General features: G+C 45.7%; 1 protein-coding gene across 1 annotated transcript in view; it reads left to right on the top strand.

The window, feature by feature from the left end:
* The window catches only part of P4HA3 (prolyl 4-hydroxylase subunit alpha 3), a 32,931-nt gene extending 19,064 nt beyond the window's left edge, over positions 1-13,867 (top strand). Inside the window, exons 8-13 of the mRNA XM_037521791.2 lie at positions 4,468-4,532; positions 7,559-7,718; positions 10,047-10,109; positions 11,041-11,109; positions 12,413-12,509; positions 13,300-13,867. Of these exons, the coding sequence (XP_037377688.1) occupies positions 4,468-4,532; positions 7,559-7,718; positions 10,047-10,109; positions 11,041-11,109; positions 12,413-12,509; positions 13,300-13,370 (525 nt within the window). The 3' untranslated portion in view covers positions 13,371-13,867. The remainder of the gene's footprint in view (positions 1-4,467; positions 4,533-7,558; positions 7,719-10,046; positions 10,110-11,040; positions 11,110-12,412; positions 12,510-13,299) is intronic.
* Positions 13,868-21,369: the final 7,502 nt, after the last annotated feature.

The raw sequence follows: 21,369 nt of genomic DNA, 5'->3' as shown, positions 1-21,369 counted from the left end.
ACATGCATATCATTGTATGTGAAGCTAACCTCCTGTCAATCACGCCATATCATTGGTCCAAGAAAAACAAAAGGATGAAATGATAGGGACAAGGAGTGGTGTCCTGTTACAGATATAAAGAATGCCAGGGGAAGGAGCTAGATCAGCTTCATTGTTTTATTAAAGAGGAAACAAAGGTGCAGAGAGGGTAAGTTCACACATGCTCAAGGTCACACATGTAGCTGAAGCCTGAACCAGAACTCAGAGGTACATTAACTGCTGTTCTGTTCCTCTACCTTCTTATGCCTGTTACAGGGCAGGAAGAGGGGTACCCCAGACCCCGCAAACCTGCCTGCTCTAAATAGGTTCTGCCATCCACTGCATCAACACAAAACATATGAGACTTTAATGAAAAGAAACTTTAATACAATTAGGAAACAATACAGGAAAGGCAAAGAATACAGTTTCTAAATCAAGCACCCAAAGTTACCCGTCCCCTCATGGGTAAAAGTCCACCCAAACAGGATTGGCCCAGAACAAGGCCCCAAAGCCTGCCCCAAATCTAAAGCACCTTCCAGGATCAGAAACAACCAGACAAGTCTGGGAGGAAATGAGCAAAATCAAAACCAAGATAAAAGTTGCCATTGTCACCTCTCCATGGGTCTCTCAACCACATCTGTGTCACCCAGTCCACGACCAAAAGGCAAGTGCAGTTTCTTCATGTGTCTCTCTGCTCTATGCACCTCCTCCCAGTCTCCTTCTGGCTCTCCATCCTGCTTCCTTCCTTCCCCAGTCTCTTCTGCAGCTTCTTCTTCTCTTTAGCTCCACCCTCCCTTGGGTAGGGCAGGGAACCGGGAACCTCCCCATTTCCTGGGGACCACCCTGTTAAAATACCAATTAACTTAGCCTATTATATCTGTAACCAGCAGCCCCCAAGTCTCAGGAGCAGCAACAGTAAAGCTTCCTTTCTTTCTCACCTTATGTTTTCTCCTGGGGTGGCTGTGCTTCTGTCCCACACTATATAACAAATACCTGCTGACAGAGCAGCCTCACTTGGGACATTGGTGGTCTCGTGGAAGAGGAAAAAGACAAAGATGGCAAACTACGAGCTGGTTGTTAAAGCTTCTGCTAGGGAGTGCTGGATATTACTTCTGCCCACATTTTCACTGGCTAATGCAAAGCGTCTGTTCTCACTGAAGTCAGCAGGGAGAATAAATCTAACTCCCCCACAGGGAAGGTGTGGTAAGTCTCCACCCTGGCAGTCTTGCTGTGGAGGGGAAGAAGACATTTAATCCTCCCAGGAAGTGTGGCAAATATTTAGAAAAATAATACTATTTTACCACTATAATAAGCATGTGGCCTCATGCAAATGGCACATTAAGACTGAATTACTTATGTCAATGTGCCCTTAGTAGTATACTGTTCATCCAGGCAGCTTTAGTCATTGTCAGCAGAACACATCCTGCTGTGTCCAGACTCCATACTGGGCGCTGGGCTTTTCCAGAGGGATTACGTAATGATACTTTCCCTGTAGGAGCTCACTGCGTAAAGGGACAACCAGAGATTTACAAGACACCGTGATGCATGTTGTTTTAGAGGAGTTGTGCTGTGGCAGCATATAAAAGGCAAACCGCTCTGAGGGAAAGGCAGGTGGGGGAGAGGAAAAACAAACAAGGCTTCCCTGCGGGTGTGAAATTCATCAGAGGGACCTGGTGATCCGGGAAGATCAAACAATCTGTGCAAGGACCTGCTGTGCAGTGTGTTCTGAGAATGAGAGGGAGCTGGGAAGCTGAAGTGTGCAAGGGGTGGGGAGGTAGGGTGGGAGGTGAGAGGAGCAGCCGTTGACCCACGGTGAAGCTGCATTAGGAAGGCAGTAAGTGCCAGGCTGGGGAGCTGGGGAGCTGTCCTCTGGGCAGTTTGTGGGACAGTTTGAAACAGGAGAGTAGTATGATCAGGTCTGCGAATTTTAAGAAAGACTGACACACACGGAGGGAGAAGAATAGCAGTAATCATTTCATCCAAAATTATTCCAGTTATGCCTCAACTCTTGGTACAGAAGATTAAGTTCCAATGCATTTTCAATAACGTAGGTTTCTCAGTGAGCCAGTGGTGGCATTCAGCCAGCAGCTACTTTTTCCTTAGAGCCGCTCTGTTGCCATGGTAACAGGAGGGGTTTCTAACCCAGGGATGTTCATTCAACCCTTCGTGGCCAGGTCATTCGTTTGGCATGCACAGACTTCATCACACTCCCCTTTCCCAGAAGGGTCCTGCTTGTTTGTCTTCAGCTACCCCAGAAATCAGCCCTTATATGGGCTTATATGGTAGTGGCTGCATCTTGGGAGTTGAACACAGATGCCTCCGTGGCTTGTGTTGAATTTATCTGCTTCCGATTAACTATCCCTTTCTCAAAGAATGTTCTCTGTCACTTCTCCCCTGCCACATCTTACACACCCTTAATGACTCGCCTGAAAGCTGCACCTCTTTTGGCCCATTAGCCCTGACCACTTTAGCCACTTTTATTGTTCCAGTAGAACATTCTTTTCAGAGTACTCTTGGGGACCACATACAAGAACTTCTACCTCCTCTGAACTGAAAGCTCTGGTAGTTGTTTGGTACTTAATTTTTCATTTATTCTGACATGTACATGTTGCCTGGTATCACTAACACTTTTGTGGGCTGACATCCTGTCTCCCCAGCAAGATGATTGTCCTTCTTACATGCCAAGCTTCATATTATGCAACCAGGAAAATCTTTAAAAGGTCACATTTGATCCTATCAAGCCCTTAATGGGTCACACTTGCCCAGGGATGACTGCAAAGCTGCTAGGCCCCGCTGTTTCCATCCCTCCCTTGCATGTCTCCCACCTACACTAAACAATGTAGCCCAGCTACACTAAACAATCTGCATTTCTGTGAGTGGGTCAAGCTCTCATCTTGGCCTGGAATGCTCTACCCTTGACCTCTTTTCACCTGTATGATTCCAGTTGTCATTTGGGCCTGCTGGGAAGCCTTCCCCACCCCTTGTAAGAATAGCCTAGTGCGCCTCTCTATTTCCATAAGGCCCTGCACTTGCCCATTAGGGCCCCATTGCAGGGGCTGATTGATTCATCTGTTGTGTTTTTAATGCCTGATACAGTGCTTAACACAGAGAACAACCATTAAGTTTCTTTTACACCTCCAAAACTAATGATTTGTAGGTGCACAATAAGTAGTAATTAAATGAATTAAGTGCAAGGTAACTCCTTTATTGAAGGTGGAGTTGGGGGTGGGCAGGAGAGCCTCTGAGATTTTTTTTTAACCTCTGATGTTGCCCTAAAAGAATAGAAGGGAGAGCTCTCATCTAGGACTCTCTCCTCTGGATGGCTCAGGAGAGGGTGCCGGAAAGGACAAGATAGAGGCAATATCGGTCCTGATACTGTATTCTGATTCTGCAGAGTGATAGACTGATGGGACCCCCAAGGACATGCTCACACATTGCATTTTATGGTGCCTGCTCTATGTGAAGGGCCTTGCCCATGTTCCAAGAGTAGAAGAGCCTTTTCCAAGCCAGAACGATAAAATTACAGAAGCCTCAGAGAAGGGAAAGGTTCCTGTCTTACGTAGTTCACTGCTCTGTGCTCTGCTCTGATGCTGGTGAGGTGCCAGGCTGGGTCTGTAAGCACAGGACGCCACTTCACCCATTCATTCCTTCGTTTCATCAGCCTTGAGCACGACTCCCTGCCAGGCCTCCGTGGATCCAGCACTGACAAAACACCAAGGTCTTACCCTCATGAGGCTGACTTCTGATGTCAGAAGCAGAAGTAGACACAAACTTATGTAAATCAACACGATTTCACTTTTTATCTCTCATGCAGTGCTTTTTCATAATTTAAAATTTATGTCCAGATATTTAGAACAAAGTAGAGACATTCAGTTACATAGTGACTTGAAACCTTTTTTTTTTTCTTTCTTTTTTTCTCATAATCACGTTGGTGGCAGCAAAAAAAAAAACAGATTTTGATTCTATGTAAGTAAGGGCTTTTGTTGGAATTGTTCAGAAGGAGCAGCTTGCCTCTGAGAGTAGAGAGTTTCTAGTTATTGGAGGTGTTTGTTTAATTTGACAAATGCTAAGTGCTTAGCACAGTCCAGACCCTGTGTCACTCATGCAAAGGTCAATGAGAAACAGCCTTTGCTCTGACAGAACTCAGAGTCTTGCAGATGGAAAAGATTCAAAGATCATTTTATTTCCATTCAACAGACTTTTATGGAGTGCTTACTGTCGACCAGATATGATGCTAAAGTTTATTTTCAAATCTGAGATTTTTTGTCAATTATTAGTATTTATTCTCAAGATTGGTAGTTATCACTAAATTTTACAACCTACCCTTTAACAGGGGAGAACCTGGCGATTGCTAGATTTATGCTTAAGAGTGGGGTTTATCCATGGAAACATCAGCCCTTTCCTTTCTATCATCTCCACTTGAACTTTCTCTTACATCTTTTGCAACAGCTGCAGAGATCTGTGGTGGCATCAGGTGAAAAGCAGGTGCCGGTGGAGTACCGAATCAGCAAAAGGTGAGAGGTGCCCCTCAGCGGTGAAGACACAGCTGTCTGAGGTCAGCAGCCATGTGGTGCCACCAGGGGCTGAAGTTCATGTTTATGTCTGCATGTTTCTTGCTATGAGGAAGCAAGAAATATACAGGCCTCTCCCCCAAGGACTGTTATATGGTCTGATGACTTAACTAACTCCATAGGGAAAGACTTAAAAAACTCCAGTCATAATTCAAAAAATAAATGTGTAGTTGTTCCAACCAGGATTTATTTTCCAGAAAATGCAGTCCTATCCCATTTGTAACTTGACCGTATAAGGTTCCATTTCCACATCCTGACTCATATTCCAAGCATGACTTGCCAACAGTTAGGCAAGAAGGAAGACCAGAAGCCTGGACCTGACCAACACTGGCCCTCACAAACTGAACCCCTCGAATTTGCTCTGTGAGGACAAGACTGATGATACGTGAGGAGAGTCCCTGTGGACTGTCCCCTGTGGACACTGGGGCCGTGGGACACAGTGATGACAGCATCTGTGGGGAGAGGTCGACTCAGGATGGGTGAATAATTTAGATTGTCTGGGAAGTGAGGTGAGTGATAAAAAAAACTTTGTTTCAGAGTCATTTAGCTTAATTTATTTGATGTGTTGCATTTATGGGCCTTAGACATTAAGAATTATTCTCCAAATTATAGAAGGTGCATATAACCTCAACTTCATGGCTTCTAACCTTTCCGACATTTTAGTGTTAAAGTTCACCCTTCTGTTGATGTTCTTGGCTTTTAGGACAGTAGGTGGTAATGTCTTTACTTTTTAGATAAAGAATTGGAGCCAGGCGTAACCTCCTCTTTTGCACCCCCCCCACCACCACCACCACTGGCCCAGCCATCTTCTGTACATCTTTGTGTTTTGGTTCAGTCCTCACAACTGCCCTGGAACTATTCCTGCAAGGTCACCAGTGAACTCCTAATCAACAAACCATTTTCCTGTCCAGGAATCTTCAACAACTGTTCTTTACCCACAAAGACCAGTCTCCTTACCATAGACTCCTCGGCTTTCTACACAGTCTGAATCTCCTCTCTCACATGTCCTCCATTGACCAAATGCTGATGACTTGGACATATTATGTATTGTCTCGCCACCATGTTTCTTCTTATGCTGTTTCTCCAACCTGAAATACCCCTGTGGCTTTTCCATCTATTGATCTTATGCCCTCTTCAAAATTTGACCTACATGTCACCATCTTAGCTTACTGCCCCCGTCAGAATTAATACCTCCTTCCTCTGGGCTTCCCAGCACTTTTTCTTAAAGGCTATTTCCCTTTTTTCACTCTCTTTTGATTCGTACACAATTTGTATGTTTTATCCTATGAGCTTTTCTTGGATGTCTTTGTAAATCTAAGAGCACATAACAGCAGTTGACATGCACTCCCCAGGAGAGAAGGAATTGTCAATAACTTCTGAAGCAAAGAAGTGGTGATACTGACTCCTTCCCTTGAACTCTCCTGCTCCCCCTGGGATGCCCACTGATTTTTCTTGGGGAACAAGGCTTCTTTTCCCAGGGCCCTGCAAGCTGATTTCAAATCATCGACTTTGTCAGACCCTCAACAAGACATTCAGAACGAGAAACTGAGCTTTTCTCTTTGGCCTATCCTGCTTTGTTCTGGAGTAGAGCAGAATTGCAGGGGTTCTTTGTGCTTACAGCAATCACTGACACATAGCCTACAAAGCATCTTCACAAGCATTGTTTCTCATGATCTTCACAAGTCTGTAGGGTAGATATTAACATCCCTATTTTTTTTGAAAGGAAGGTTTTTGTTTTTTTTTTTTTTAAGATTTTTTTTATTTATACAAGAGCTGGGGTACAGGCCAGAGACACGGGAGGGTGAGAGGATTCACCAGAGACAGAACAGGCAGACTGACTGAAATACACTGCTGAGGGGAGCAGCGGGCGAGACAGGAAAGGTCTGCCGCGCCATGTGGATATCTCTCTGGCAGGCTGGAAATCGAACCTGCACTGCAAAGGCTGCCAACAGCTTCACAGCACTGTGCTCAACCCACTGTGCCACCAGGGAGGCCCAAAATCCCTATTTCTTATTAATTTTATTTTATATATTTTTTACATCATTTTTCATTTTTGCACAATGTATGCATTTTCATCTTGGTTATATTCCCCATACAATTCCCACCCCCCCTTATTTTGACCCTACTCCCTCCTCCCCTCCGCCCCCTCCATAGTGTGTCTCTGGTTTATAGTTGCTTGTTGATTTTGGTTTTTACTTTATTATAATTAGTCTTTTTCCTGGTCCTTTATTTGGGTTTTCTAAAGTGAGTGAGACCATCCGGTATTTTTCAATAAATGGTGCTGGGAAAACTGGGTCGCTGCATGCAAAAGAAAGAAGCTTGACTACTACCTCACACCTCACACCAACTCAAAATGGATTAAAGAACTAGACATAAGACCTGAAACCATAAAATATATAGAAGGAAATATAGGCGAAACACTACATGACATGCACCTCAGCAACATCTTTAAAGACTCATCACCCAAAGCAGTGACAGCAAAGGCAAAGATAAACAGCTGGGACTACATCATCCCTATTTTTTAAATGAATACACCGAAATGTAGAGAACTTAAAGGTTAAGTGCCTGATGTAGGAAGCTTTTCCTTTGCACCTCTATTGAGATGTCTCTAAAACAGCGTTTTGGGTTTTGTCTTATTCCTCTTTGTATCCCGGGGTTTAGTGGTTGAACCGTTACTCTGTGGCTTAGTGCCTGGCACAGGGTCTGCATTCAACAGGCCTCAGAAAATATTGAATGAATGAACATGTCAATGTTGAGAAGGAGGATAAAGGGGACTGGGCAGACTTACCGTGCGGAGGGAGGAGGTAATTAGGCACTCGTGTTTCTCTTCTTTCCTCCCTTTCTTCTTACCCGTCCCTCCTTTCTTCTCTCCCCCCACCTTCCTTTGTTATACAGTTGACATCATTCATTCATTCACAGGCCATTTCTGCCATCAGATCACTGATGCCGCAAACTGTGGTGTGTTTTAGTGCCTGGCTGAAGGACACTGTTGATCCAATGCTGGTGACCCTTGACCATCGCATCGCTGCCCTCACAGGCCTTGATGTCCAGCCTCCCTATGCAGAGTACCTCCAGGTGGTCAACTATGGCATCGGAGGGCACTATGAGCCTCACTTCGACCATGCCACGGTAACTGTGCTCCATGACTCATCTCCTCAGACAGGGAACCAGAGCATTTTTTGTTTTTCGGAAGTAGAGCTCTTACAGGGCTCCCAGGAAACACTAAGTGAAATCTTAGAACAAAGTTTCTTGTTCCAGGAAGAGCTAAAAGCCTTGGTTTTAAGATGATTGCTGTTGACTCGATCAGTCAGGAGTCAGGAGAAAATGCACCAGCGTGCACCACCATCCCCCCACCTCCAAAATTTGCTAATGGGGACAAGAATGTGGTCTGTCATGGAGTCTTCTGTCCTGAGCCACTCAGTCTTGTCAGGGAAAATTGTCCTTCTTCCAATCACTCACTTTTCCTCATGATATCTACAGCCCATCTTTGCTGATAAGTATTCAGCAAGTAATTTTGGAGGCTTACATAACTGATCTGTAGATACAAAATTGATCTATATTCAGTCCAAACCTTACCAAAATTATCAGACACTTATTTATATAAAACTTAACAAATTAACCCTAAAATGTATGTGAAAATACAAAGGACTTAGACTAGTCAAAAACACAATTGTAAAAAACAACAAAGTTAGAAGACACACACTACCTGATTTCAAAACATGGTGCAGAATTAATCAGGTGGGGTGGTATTGGTGCAAGCACATAGGTCAGTGAAACAGAATGGAGAGCTCAGAAACAAACCCACACATTTAGGGTCAATTGATTTTTTAGAGCGGCGCCAAAGAAATTTAATGATGAACAGTTTTTCAACAAATGACGCTAGAAAAATTGAATACCTATCTGCAAATAATAATAAAACAATAACAATTTTAGAACCTTACTCACAGTATATATAAAAATTAATATTATCATAGACATAAATATAAAGTGCAAAGCTATAATACTTCCAGAAGAAAGTAGAGAGAAAATCTTTGTGACCTCAGGTTAGGCAAAGACATCTTAGTATACCAAAGCATGATCCAGAAAAGAAAAAGAAAAATGATAAGTTGGACTTCATCAAAATTAGTTATTTACTTTTCAAAAATACCTTTAGAAAGTGAAAAAAACAAGCCACCAAATGGGAGGAAACACTTGCAAATCATATATATAGTAAATGACTTTTATCCAAAATATGTAAAAGATTCTTTAAAAGATAAAAAAAACCCTCAATTTTAATGGGATTATTTGAATTATTTTTTAACAGATTATTTGGGTATTTCACCCAAGATGAATAAATGAATGAAGATGAATGAATGACCAATAAGCACATGAGATATTCAACTTCATTAATGGAATGAAAAAAAACACAATGAATTAGAATAGCTGAAATAAAAGTAAACATCAATGAGGAACTAGAACCCTCATACACTGTTGCGGGGGGGTGGTTTGCAAAATGATACTGCCACTTTGGAAAACAGTTTAGCAGTATGTTTGTGTTTTTTTTTTAAGTTAAACATAACTGCATATGATTCAGTCATTTCACTCTTAGGTATTTTAACCAAGAGTGAAAGGATTCTATGTTCATACAAAGACTTGCACACGAATGTTTATAGCAGTTTATTTGTAATATTCAACAATTAGAAACTATCCAAATATTCATCACCAGGTGGAAAGATAAACACATTTTTCTATATATGCCCAATGGAATACTACTTAGCAATAAAAAGGAATGAGCCACTGGTATGCCCAACAGCATAGATGCACCTTAAAAACACTTTGCTAAATGAAAGAAGCCAAACAAAAGATTCTAGATTTTATGATTTCATTTACATGAAATTTCTAGAAAAGGCAAAGCTACAGAGACAAAAAGTAGATCAGTGATCGCCCAGGTTGTAGAAGTGGCAATCACCTGCAAACTGATATGAAGGAAACTTTCCAGCTAACGCAGGTGTTCTAAAATTGGATTGTGGGAAAGTTTGAACTGTTAAAATTTACTAAAACATACTGAAAAGTACTCTTACAATGGGTGGGTTTTATGACATGTAAATATATTTCAGTTAAACTGTTCTATGTTGTGTTTCCTCAGCAAATAATTGGAAAGTCTGTTCTGAGTCAGTATTCTTACAGAATAATTATCTGTAATAATTTACATATTAATTTCTTTATTTCACTGAGATCTCAGAGGTGCAGTTAATCCCTCAAACAGAACTAGCTTTTCTGTTTGATTAGTAAATAATTCATTTACATGAGTAGCTAGTAAATTAATTTTTAAAAAACTTATCAAGTATCTGCCAGCAGAGAGAGGCAGAAACTTGACTATGTGTAGCTCCAAGTCTTCTCCCTATATTACGGTGGAGTCCTGGCTACCCCTCTGCTACCACCTGCTTAAAATGTTGAAATGTTCTATTTTTGTCTCAGTCACCAACCAGCCCGCTGTACAGAATGAAGTCTGGGAACCGAGTTGCAACATTTATGATCTATGTGAGTCTTGCTGTGGGGGGTCAGGGCTCCTTACTTAGTGATTATATCACTTGTATTTTAAGGTTTTCAAAGCAATTTCTGATACTGATTTTATCAGCTAGAGCACCAAGACTTTTTTAAAACTCAAACTGTTCTTGTTAACTCCTTTCGGAGACATAAAGAAATACAAGCCAGAGTTCCGGTGTGTAGATCTAAATAGGACCTCTAATCAGTGGTCGGCACTGATTAGAATGGGAAGTGGGGTTATGATAAAGATCAAGAGACCCTGGAACCTGAACAACGCAAGTTTAGCAATTAAGGGTATAGTTGGTGTGGAAAAGCATGCACCTCTCGGTGAGGCTGTGGAGCTGTGAGGGTTTGAAATCGAGAAGAGAAACGAGGCAACTAAAATTATAAGAAGGAAGAACAGAGAAGCCTACCAAGAAATTCAGCAATGCTGCTCTCACACGGAGTGAAAATTCTCTTCCTTACCTGCCCATCCAGTCCTCGGGAAAGTCTACATTACCCCTCGCCCCTTAATAAGTAAATGAACCTCTTCTAATTTCTAACCTGAGCCCACAGGATGCATCCAGGTCTTCGTGTCTCCCCCTTGAGATCATGTGTTTACCTCCTCCTCTATGGACAGGTCATAATTGCAATCATCTGTTACTAAAATTATCAGAGGGATAAATGTGATGCAGAACTTGGAATGCCAGCCGGAGGGGTGAAAGGATGGGCTTCCTAAATACTGTCCTCCTGTGGCCTGCTTTCAAGCACAGCTGCCACTGAGTAGGCACCCTTAATTCCTAATTGGGTGCTTGACTGCTAGTAAGTATTCTTCCCAGAGTTGAAAGAGGGAATCCATGCAGAAATGACATCAGAGGCCAGGCAGGGCAGAGGAGAAATGATGTCAGATGTCAGGCGATTTCACCTCTGGTTCTTCTGCTTGTAGCTGAGCTCGGTGGAAGCCGGAGGAGCAACAGCCTTCATCTATGGCAACTTCAGCGTGCCTGTGGTGAAGGTGAGTGGGGCTCTGCTTGCCACAGACAGTAAGAGCGCGGAACAGCCTAGCATCCCTGCTGGGGGGACTTGTACATTTATTCCTGGGAGGGGGCCCAAAGAGGTCTTCCTGATGACCAGAATCAAAGATAAACCCTCCATCTTCTTTCCTTCCCCATGTTACTTGCACGTCTATTCTGTATTTACTCGTGCATTGCTAGTAGATGGTGACATGCCTGCCTTCCCTACAACAGAGCCCCTCAAAACAAAGAACTCTTATTTTATCACCTGTGGATCCTCTATGGTATCTGGCACCTTAAGTCATCCGCTGAATAAATGCTGAAGGCTGAAGGCCTGAGGATGCAGGAAAATCACAGTTCGGAGAAGTTAGTGGCCAGTGGCATCGTAGCATTGCAGCAAGGGCTCTGAGGTCAAGCCGGGCACCGAGAAGGGCCTGGGGCAAGCACTGTGTTTAATGGGTGAATATCTGCCCCCAGATTTCCGATCCGTCAAGGTTCCTGCAGTGCTGACCTCTTTCAGGGAAGAATGAAGGTCATGAAATCACCTCAGTAAAGGTTTAGCGCAGTGCCCCACACCTGAGCATTTGGTAGAAAATGCTGGTGTCTGTGAACACTCCGCGGCTTCGTGCTGCTTCTGGCCTGGAGAACGCAAGGGCTGCCAGTGAGTGCAGAAAAGCTCTTCCTTACCGTGGGCTTTGTCTGTATCTGATGGTCAGGGTTAAAGTAAGTCGATGGGGAGGGAAGAAAAAAGAACACGTAGGATTTGGAGTCAAAACCTGGGCTTGAGTCCTGATTTTGCTCCCTGCTTCCTGGGGATTATATTAATGAATGCCCGAGGAAGGAGAAGTGTCTGAATTAATTAAGTTCTTAGTTGTAAAGGAATTATTTTGTGCGTCTTGTGGTTTTTATTGAGTCCCCACCCTAGCAATCTTGGAACACCCGGTGCTTTCTCCTAGCCTTGCTGCACTGTCTTACTCAGGCCTGTTTTTGTGTCTGTCTCTTCCACAATACTGAGCTCCCGAGAGCAGAAATGGACAGGACTTTTCTCTGCACCCTCGGGGCCTGCAGCAGAGTGGGCCCTCCATAAGCGACATGTGCATGAATGAACAAGGAAACGGCACCTTATTATATTTCATGCCATTTGATGAATGGGAGCAGACGCAGCTCCCAATCTGCATGCACACGTCTCTTGTTTCATGACATGTATACATTTGTTTTTAAATATTCTTAGTGTATTTGTTCATGTGCTTCCACAAGACTGAGAAGGGGACTGATCTCCCAGGGCTGGGGCTGTCTTGTTTCCAGAATGCAGCTCTGTTCTGGTGGAACCTGCGTCGGAGTGGTGAAGGGGATGACGACACGCTTCATGCTGGCTGTCCTGTCCTGGTGGGAGACAAGTGGGGTGAGCCTGCCTTTCTGGGCATTGGATGTGGGGCGAGGGCTTCAGAGTACAGTGAAATGGGAGGCGGATGGGAAATAGCACAGGCCTTCCATTCCGCATGTGCCACGTTGTATTGAAATGATCAGATTCTGGGTTTCCTGCCCCCGACAGATGGGAAGCCCATAAAAGTCCCGAATCTGTCAGTAAAAGTTTATTGACCTGATCAGATAGGCCTTGATTCCAGAGCACAGTTGAGGCATATGGTATATGCCCCAGCCCGCTAGGCCAAGGACGGAATCATCAGTCCGGGACGCCGCCATTTAGTGTCACTCCCCAAGGAGACGGGCACACAAGGAGACAAGTAAACAGTGACCATGTTCACATCATCTGTGGGCCCAAGGGCACTGAACTCTGAGGACAGAAAAAGAAGCAGAAGAGGGACTTCTGCACCAAGAAGACACCGGCAGGAGTAGCCACCTGCTTCCTCTCATCACTCTGGAGGGGCCCCATGGGGGGCGGGGAGAGGGGGTTTTCAGGAGCTATGTGAATGGGGGGTGACCTTAGTGTTCACAGTTTTGGAAACCAGTGTATGCTAGACAGGCCCCGCCGGGCACTCTTTCCAGAGGACAGTGTCTTCTTTGCTGTTTACCTCCGCTAGCAGCAGCGGCTCGCAGTCCACAGCGGGGCTGGGGTCGGGGGAGGTGAGTGCATTGCTGAGGGTGCTGAAGGAGGCCCTCCTGGGCCTTGGGAGCGAGCATGGCTGCCATCACCGGCCAAGTCTGATCTCTTCCTCCTCCCCTTTCTCTCCCAGTGGCCAACAAGTGGATACATGAGTATGGACAAGAATTCCGCAGACCCTGTGGCTCAAGCCCCGAAGACTAAAATGTTGGCGGAGAGAAGCTGGTGACGTGCTATGGCTTTCCAGAGAAGCCAGAAATCAAACAGTAGGTAGGAGAAGAAAGAAGAAAGCAGCCTTCTACAGGAGGGCCTGGTCACTACCACGTGCTCCTTGCCAGTGGGAGACCGGAAGGTGGTCTTTGCCAGGGAGCACCTGAGAACGTGCGTTGTTTCTCCTCAACTCATGATTCAGCATAGAATGGACAATGCAAAGAATGGGGCAAGAGGAATAGAAAGAGAAGTTTCTGGAGCTCAGATACTCTTTCTAGGGAACGGAACATGTCAATAGCAATAGTGGCGCTCGGGTCACTGAAGGAGGGGGCCTGACTGCCTTGGCTTTACGATCTTCTCCCCAGCGACTTCTGCTGGAGACAGTGGGGCGTGTCTGTGTCCGGGGTGTACCTCATGTGATGACTGTTTTTTAAGCAGAAAGCAACTTTTTTTACATGGTGATTTTTAATGGTCATTAAAAATGGTTTTTACAAGTCATTTTGACAGCCTAGAATATTCTTATGTTAAAACATTGAGTGAAAAGAACAGGTTTTTATTCATGCTATTGCTCCAATCCCAACTTGGCTCAGCTCCCACCACCCCCTTCTCACACTCAGACACACGGACATTCTTTCCAGTTCCTTAATCCACCCTGCTCGCTGCCATCAACATCACTCCTGCTGTGTTCACTGCTTTCAAATCCTGCCGTTTCGGAGCAATTCTCATCATGCCATTAACGCTCAGTGTCCCTTTGGAAAGGACTTCCCTGCCCCTCAGCCGCCAGCCACTTTCTTTTACGTTAACTGGTTTTATTTCTTTTTAGCAATTTTTCTCAAATTGAAATGACTTCATTATTTGTCTGATTATGTTCGGTTGCCTTCCCTGCAGGGCGAGTGCATGACACCCCCACGATGCTTTAAAGGTGCTTCTCTTAGAGCCCCCACCTCACTGCATTTCTGTATTTGCTTATTTGCCGACTGCTCATTCTGCACTGCTTATTCCTTATTCCAGAGACAGCCTGGTTCAAAATACGGAGGCATTGAGCAAATATTTTTGGATAAATGAATTAGAAGGCATCCTTTGAAAGGCACTTTGGAGGACAGGTTGCATTTATATAGGCAGAGTCTAATAAGCATTTCCCAGCAGTATTAGCAAGAGCTAAGGCTGCGTTGAAGGGCGAATATAATATTTGAGCACTGGTGCGAAGAGAACATTCCCAGTGACTCAGCTCAGAATCTTCATGGTCAGGGCTTGTGCCTTGTTCACAAAGAAGCCAAACAGTTCAAGGACTGTCTGGTTAGATGCCTGGCGGCCTCTGCCCCCTCCCTGTACTATGCGCTAAAGCATTTCTGCTTCTCGGGGCTCGTGGCCCCTGAGGACAGGGTTCTGATGAGCTGACATCAGCTTCCTCTACATGAGCCCTGGTCACATCCCCATATTTCTGCTGAGTATACCCAGATTCTGGAAATCCTCTTAGTAAATTACTGTTGTGTAGAACAAGGAAAATATTTTTCCCTCTATCCTGAGAGTTCTTGTTAAGAGAGGACAAATGAACAAGAAAAAAAAGTTTCTTACCACATGTATAGCATGTATAGATAGGAGATACCCAGGTGAAAAATGGTTACTCCTGAGGTGACTGTGCATTCAGGATCAAACGCCATCATGATAGGGACATGGGAGGGGGAGGGGGTGTAGGCCTCCGAGGGGAGCATAGGTCCCGTGTAGCAAAGACCGACTGCCTTAGAAGAACAAATGGGAGGTACGACAGTTTGCCACAGTTGGTCTGGGTGTGGTGGGGGTTGCTAGTCTCTGCAGGGACAGGAATCCGTCTCCCCAGGATGACGAGTCTCCCACGAAGAGATGATGACAGCTGAGTTCTTTATCGGGATCTGTCTTTAGGCAGAGAGGGCAGAGTTCAAAGAGAGCGCCTCCCTTATTTGCAGTATTAACGTGCCTAAAGCTCAAATAATATATCAAAGAGACTTATTTGGGGATTATTCTGCTGCCCTGCAGTAGACACACCGACGACCTGCTTCTTCCAAATCTGGAGGAACCGGCCAGAGACGGGAGCTGTTGCACGTAAGCGGCGCTGCCCTTTCCCTGCGGAGTTAAGAAGTGGTTAGAGCGATGGCGAACGCAGCAAGTGCATGTGCTGGGCGCCCTTCAAGTGACTCACCTGTATCAGCGCTATCATGTTCATCCCAATCGTGTGGAGGCCAGCCCATATTATCCTCATTTTATAGATAGAAAAGGAGAGAGAGAGGTAGGCAACTTCCCGAGATCCACAGTCTGGCTCCAAACCTTGTGCTTTGAGCCACTACTTACACACTTCTGAGGAAAGTGTGGTAATGCTCAAACATCTTTTTTCTTTTTAAAGATTTACTTTTATTTATTTATGCATATAAGAACTGGGGTGTAGGCCAGAGGTGCGGGTGTGTGTGTGAGAGGACTCACCAGAGACAGAGTGGGGAGCAGAACAGGTGGACCTGCTGAAATACACTGCTGAGGGGAGCAGCGGGTGAGACAGGAGAGGTCTGCCTCGATATGTGGGTTAGCTCCCTGGCCAGGGCTGGAACGTGGGATGCCAGTGGCTGGGGATAATTTGATAGTACTGAGACTTTAACCCCTATGCCACCAGGGAGGCCCTGCTCAAATACTTTGACCAGGCAACTGAGACCTAAGAATGGCCTGGCTGCATATTAAGCAACGACTGTTTACTGAGCATTCCCCAGGGGCAGACCCTCACCTGGGGACGCTGCGGGGGTGCTGAGAGGTACAGGATGCAGTCTCTGGGGCTAGCAGCCAGTATGGGGATGAGACAGATTCATCCAGAATTAAGTGTTGGTTAAGCACATGTGAAAATGTTGCCTGCAATAAAAGATGGACTACTGAGTGCTACAATCAAGACCTGAAGGGGTCACCATGGCTTGGGGTACTTGATAGCCTCCTTTATTCAAATCGTATTGCCAAGGTGCTGCCTCAGTGTCTGCCTCAGTGCCAGGCATTGTGGGTACCAGGAATGGAAAAATTAGGTGCTGACTGTGCCTAGGCCCTCACATCATCTTGTGATGACAAGATAATGTGGTCATAGGCGGAGACAGGAACAGAGCAGAGATGTCCCCAGAGGGGTCATGGGCAGGAGAGACTGACCAGGTCTTAAATGCGTGTTGGGGGCTTTATGGGGGTTGGTCTCTGGAGGCTTGGAAGGAGGGGCAAACAAGGAACGCCTGTCACTACCTTTTACTTTGTACATGTAGTTTCCAGAACACTTTAGCACTGCTTCCCTTGGCCCTCACCTTCGCAGGGAGAAAAGGACAGCAGCCACGGTGGAAAGCAGGATCCAGGAAGGTTAGTGGCTTTACTGTGGTCACACGGTAGAGCTTGGCCTAACCACAGGTCTTTGGCTCCAGGCTTTGGCTTGAGTCACCAGTGTCCCACTCAATGGTTTTCAAAGCATGTCTCTCCATTTTGCTTCCTGCACTGTTAATTCACTTCTTTCCTAATAGGCTTGTTCAACCCAGGCTGCTGGCATTGCACTCTACATTCTCACTCCGGAGAACATTCTTTACATTAGTGACCATTATCATGCTAAAGGTCACATAGCTAAGAAGTGGCAGAAGCAGGATTCAAAGGCCTTAAACAGCCCTCTGTTGTCTGCATTACCTGCTATTTTGCTCTCATTGCTTTGCATCCATTGACAATAACATCTTTTAGGGGGAACAATTTTTGAGGCATTGCAAAGTCTATCCACTGTACCTCTAATGCCTAAAGGTGAAGAGCCCTGTCAGATGTAGATGTTTGTTGACTATACCAAAGAGTCACCTTAAAGCCAGATGAACTGTGGACCCTGTTGTGTGACCAGCTCCATGCTCGATGCTCCATGAGAATCTAGAAAAATCTGGAGACTTGCTTGCTGCCCTTAAGGCAAAATTAGCAAAATTCTGTAAAAATACAGAATTAAAGATAATCGGGTGGGAAAATATGGTGCTTACCCCGAATATCATGGGGGACACGAGAGAATCCTATGGCTAGAGAGGGCTGAGGGGACTTCCACACTGGAGCCCCAGGAACACCCTGGAAATAGTGAGAGTGTGAGTCTGGAAGGCAGGGGGCAGGGGCCCCTGCCTTGTATCCCTTTGCACAGGAGGGGGGCTGGGAGAGCTCCTACAGGAGGAGGAAGGTGTTGATTCTGGGGGGCCCCATCCAAGAGCAGCCAGCACAAACTACCCTTTCATGGAACCAGTCAAAGAGTGCCCTGTTTGGGGGCCTTGCCTGCTCAAACTGGGAGAAGCCGAGAGTGGGTGGGTCGGGGAGAGGTACGTTTGCTTGCAGATTGCTGCACACACAGCACAACTATGAAATCAGCTAGAGGGGACAGGGAGGAAACAAACATTTGTGACTACTCTTTGCTAGCTATTCTATCATCTTTTATCTTATTCACATTTTTTATCCCTTTTTGGCAAAGGAGAAAAGGGAGGCTCAAAGATTTCCCTAAGTTTCCACAGCTGGAGGTGGAGTCAGGATGTGAAGACAGGTCTCCCATCATCCCACCAGCTTTGTCTGACTTCTCTTTCTCCCTGGACTTTGTCTATCCTCACCTCGGCCTCCCCGCAACTTCCTCCCGCTAAGGAGAGCCTGCCTCTATTCCTTCTCCTTCGCTCCCCACTGCCTCTTTTATTCCTTTTCTGCACACCATGAATCTCCCATCAAGTGCTTCATCTGTCAGTTTCCCCTCGGGGCTGACAGGCTACATGGTATAGCTTCTTGGGCGCCCCGCTGAATAGGAGGTCTGTTGTTAACAGAAATGGACCACATATGACTCTCCTTGCAACTGAAATCAGTGGCCTGGAAAATGCAAAGCTGATCTCAAAGGAACAGGGTAGTTAAGGGTGGATTCTAGGCACCAGGCTATCTGTCTGGGTGGCGACAGTCTTTTGGTGAAGTTTAAGGGCATGACCTAGATAGATCCCCATGATTAACTACCACCTCTGTCATCTTCAAAGTCTGCCATGTTTTCGGTGGAGCAGAGCTAAGGAATTCCCACCACGGCCTCTGTTCGTCTACCCTGCACCACCCGGGGCTGGAGGCCAGCAGTTACTTTCCCTGCCCAGAAAGGTGAGATTTGTCTGCAGTGTCACAGTGTGTCAGGGTCGCCTCTCCTTTGGGATTCCCAGTCAGGATGAATGCACCCCTGCCTTCTTAAACACGGCATGTGCTGCTTTTCACCTCGGCTTTGCAGGAAGCACACATTTCCTATACCTTCTATACTGAGGTCTCATTTCACCCTTATGATACCCTGTGAATTAAGCATTACCAACCCATATTTTTGATGAGGAACCTGAAATCCTGAAAGAATGTGTCAAAGGTCACCCAGCTGATGTGACTGAACTGTGTGTGGAGCATGTCTCCTGTCGCAGGCCCCAGTTTTTGTCCACACTCCTGCCTCCACCTCATCTCTGTTGTGGAAGGCAGTGGCCTGGGAGTCAGGTGCTCTGAGCTCTAGTCCAGATTGTACTACTGTGTCCCCTTGGACAAATTTTTTATCAAAACTTTCATTTCCCAGGGCCTCCCCGGTGGCGCAGCGGTTGAGCGCTGGGTTGCGAAGCTGCCCGCAGCCTCCGCGGCGCCGGTTTGATCCCCGGCTGCTCCCCGGTCACCAGAGGAGGGTCCCACATGGCGCGCAGACCTCTCCTGCCGCCCGCTGCTCCCCTCAGCAGTGTACTTCGGTCCTTCTGCCTGCTCTGCTCCCCGCTCTGGCTCTGGTGAATTCTCTCACCCTCCCGCGCTTCTGACTGTACCCAGTGCTTGTATAAATAAATAAATCAATCTTTAAAAAAAAAAAAAAGTTTCATTTCCTCATCTGTAGGATGGCACTGCCCGTCTGTCTGTCCTACCCACTCCACAGAGTTGTGTGGTCTCAAATGTATGCAAATGTGCTTTACAAATGGTACAAACTGCATCGTGTCATTTATTCTAAGCGTATTCAATCAGTCATCAATAGGTGGTATCATCAACGCCCATGGTTCTCTCCACTCACCTGCAGGAGGCCAGCTACTTGGCAAGCGTCAGGTTCCAAGCTTTCGCCTGGCGATGCACAGGGGTTTTCTAGCAAACTGCCGGGAAAGGAAGCCAGCTCTAGGAATAAGGGAGCCTCTTGAGTTTACATAACTTTCTGAGCCTTGGACCCGGACTGAGAATGTGTTGACTCTGGCTGCTGATGGGGCAGCCAGCTAGAGCAGAAGTGTTGGCTCGAAGATTACAAATAAAACACTGTTCCCGCAGGGCAGAGTGTGACTGCTTTCTCTCCTCCAGCTACAGGTTCTCTTCATGCTTTTCCTGTTCAAGTCTTCACCATTTAACTCCCTGGACCCGGTTGTGATTTGAGACCCTTGAATCCAACTTATGGGTCTTTGTGGTTTCTGTAACTGGATCTCTGTCATGAGCTCATTGTAAGGGTATTATTTATCACTATATCCAAAGCCCAATGGAAACAGCATGAAGTAGTGTGCTCAGGTCTACTTAATCAGCAAATAAATGCTCCTAATAGTAGATTTAGAAAGAAGTGAGGCCCAGTTCCTCACATCCCTTTGAGTCCCCTTGATCTCAAGATTCTTTTTCCATCATTACATGTGTCTACCTGACATTTGCCTACTTTCCTTTTTCAGGAAGGAATTTTCCTTGAAGTTTTCAGAGTGTGTGTGTGTGTGTGTGTGTGTGTGTGCGCGCGCACACGCGCACGCATGGATTTTTGTTTGACTCAAATGTGATCCTTCTGACCTTGAAGAAATCCTTCAAAGGGCCTGGGAGTTTCCTTTATTCCCTTCCTGAGTTCGTAGTGCTTGATCTGTAGGATCCACAAGGGTATTGCTCTGGCCAGCACCTCACAGGTGTTTTTAAGGGTATGCTGGGTGAACATATGGATGATCCTTTTTTCTCTGCTGAGGTGTAAACGGCGTGCTGAGCAGTCAGTGATATTGCCAATGGCTGAGGGCAAGTCATCTCACATCTGAGCTTCAGCTTCCTTGCCTTTAAATGGGGGATGATAATGCCTATATTTCACAAGGAGACAAAGGATAAAGCAGATGTGACTAGCACAGTAGCTAACCAAAGCTAAACAAACCTTTATCCTCAGCCTCCATCTGTTTCCTTGGTGATCATGCCCTCGCTTTTTTAAGTCAGACATCTGGACCAAAGTGACCTCTGCACAGGGTCCTCTGTATTGTTCAGGAGACAGCGTGAAGCAGAAACCACCCTAGGTTGTTTGAATTTCAACACCATTTCTGAGCTGTATGGATTTGGCCCAACTGCCTACCTGTAAAAAAGAATTTCACATGCACCCTGGAGGGGCGCTGAGGGTTAAATAAGTGTGTAAAGTGAGTTACAGGATGCTCAAAATTTGGTAACTATTATGACTGCCCTGGTGAACAAAAGTGGCTGATGTGTGAGCCTGAAAAACACACAAATGATCATGCTGCCCCCCTGTGGAGAAAGGGCACAGCCCAGCAAAGGCACCCCGAAAAGGGCTTGGTGGGAGAAATTAGATGACACAGAAGGCACTTTAATCCTCCGCAAGGGAGCTTATGCTTTACCCTGCCATATTTAGGAAACAGCGATGCCAGAAAGTGTCGGAATTGTGTCAGAAAGCAGATTAGTTCTGACTGAACAGGTCTGATGGGGACAAAATCTCTAACACATTTCCAGATGACAGGGATGCTATCGGTTCATAGACCACTTGAAGTCAAGGTTTTAACACCGGAGACCATGGCAGGAACTATCTAGTAAGAGCCTACCATGCGTCAGTTGTTGAGAGAGCCTGTTCACTTATATTAGCTTATGTAGTCTTCAAGACCCTGTAGGGCAAGTACTATTTCTTAATTTTTCAGAGAAGACAACTATAGCACAATGAAAGGAAATGCATAACTATCTCATATAGCCAGTAAGGAGAGGGCTATAGGTTCTAATTAGGCAGCCTGGCTCGAAAGCCTGTTAAGAA

Source organism: Talpa occidentalis, unplaced genomic scaffold (genome assembly GCF_014898055.3).
Source record: "Talpa occidentalis isolate TD23 unplaced genomic scaffold, MPIMG_talOcc4v2.1 talOcc4.3, whole genome shotgun sequence".
Lineage (NCBI taxonomy): Eukaryota > Metazoa > Chordata > Mammalia > Eulipotyphla > Talpidae > Talpa > Talpa occidentalis.
The sequence above is the reverse complement of the archived record's forward strand: the minus strand, read 5'-3'. Positions and strand labels throughout refer to the sequence as shown.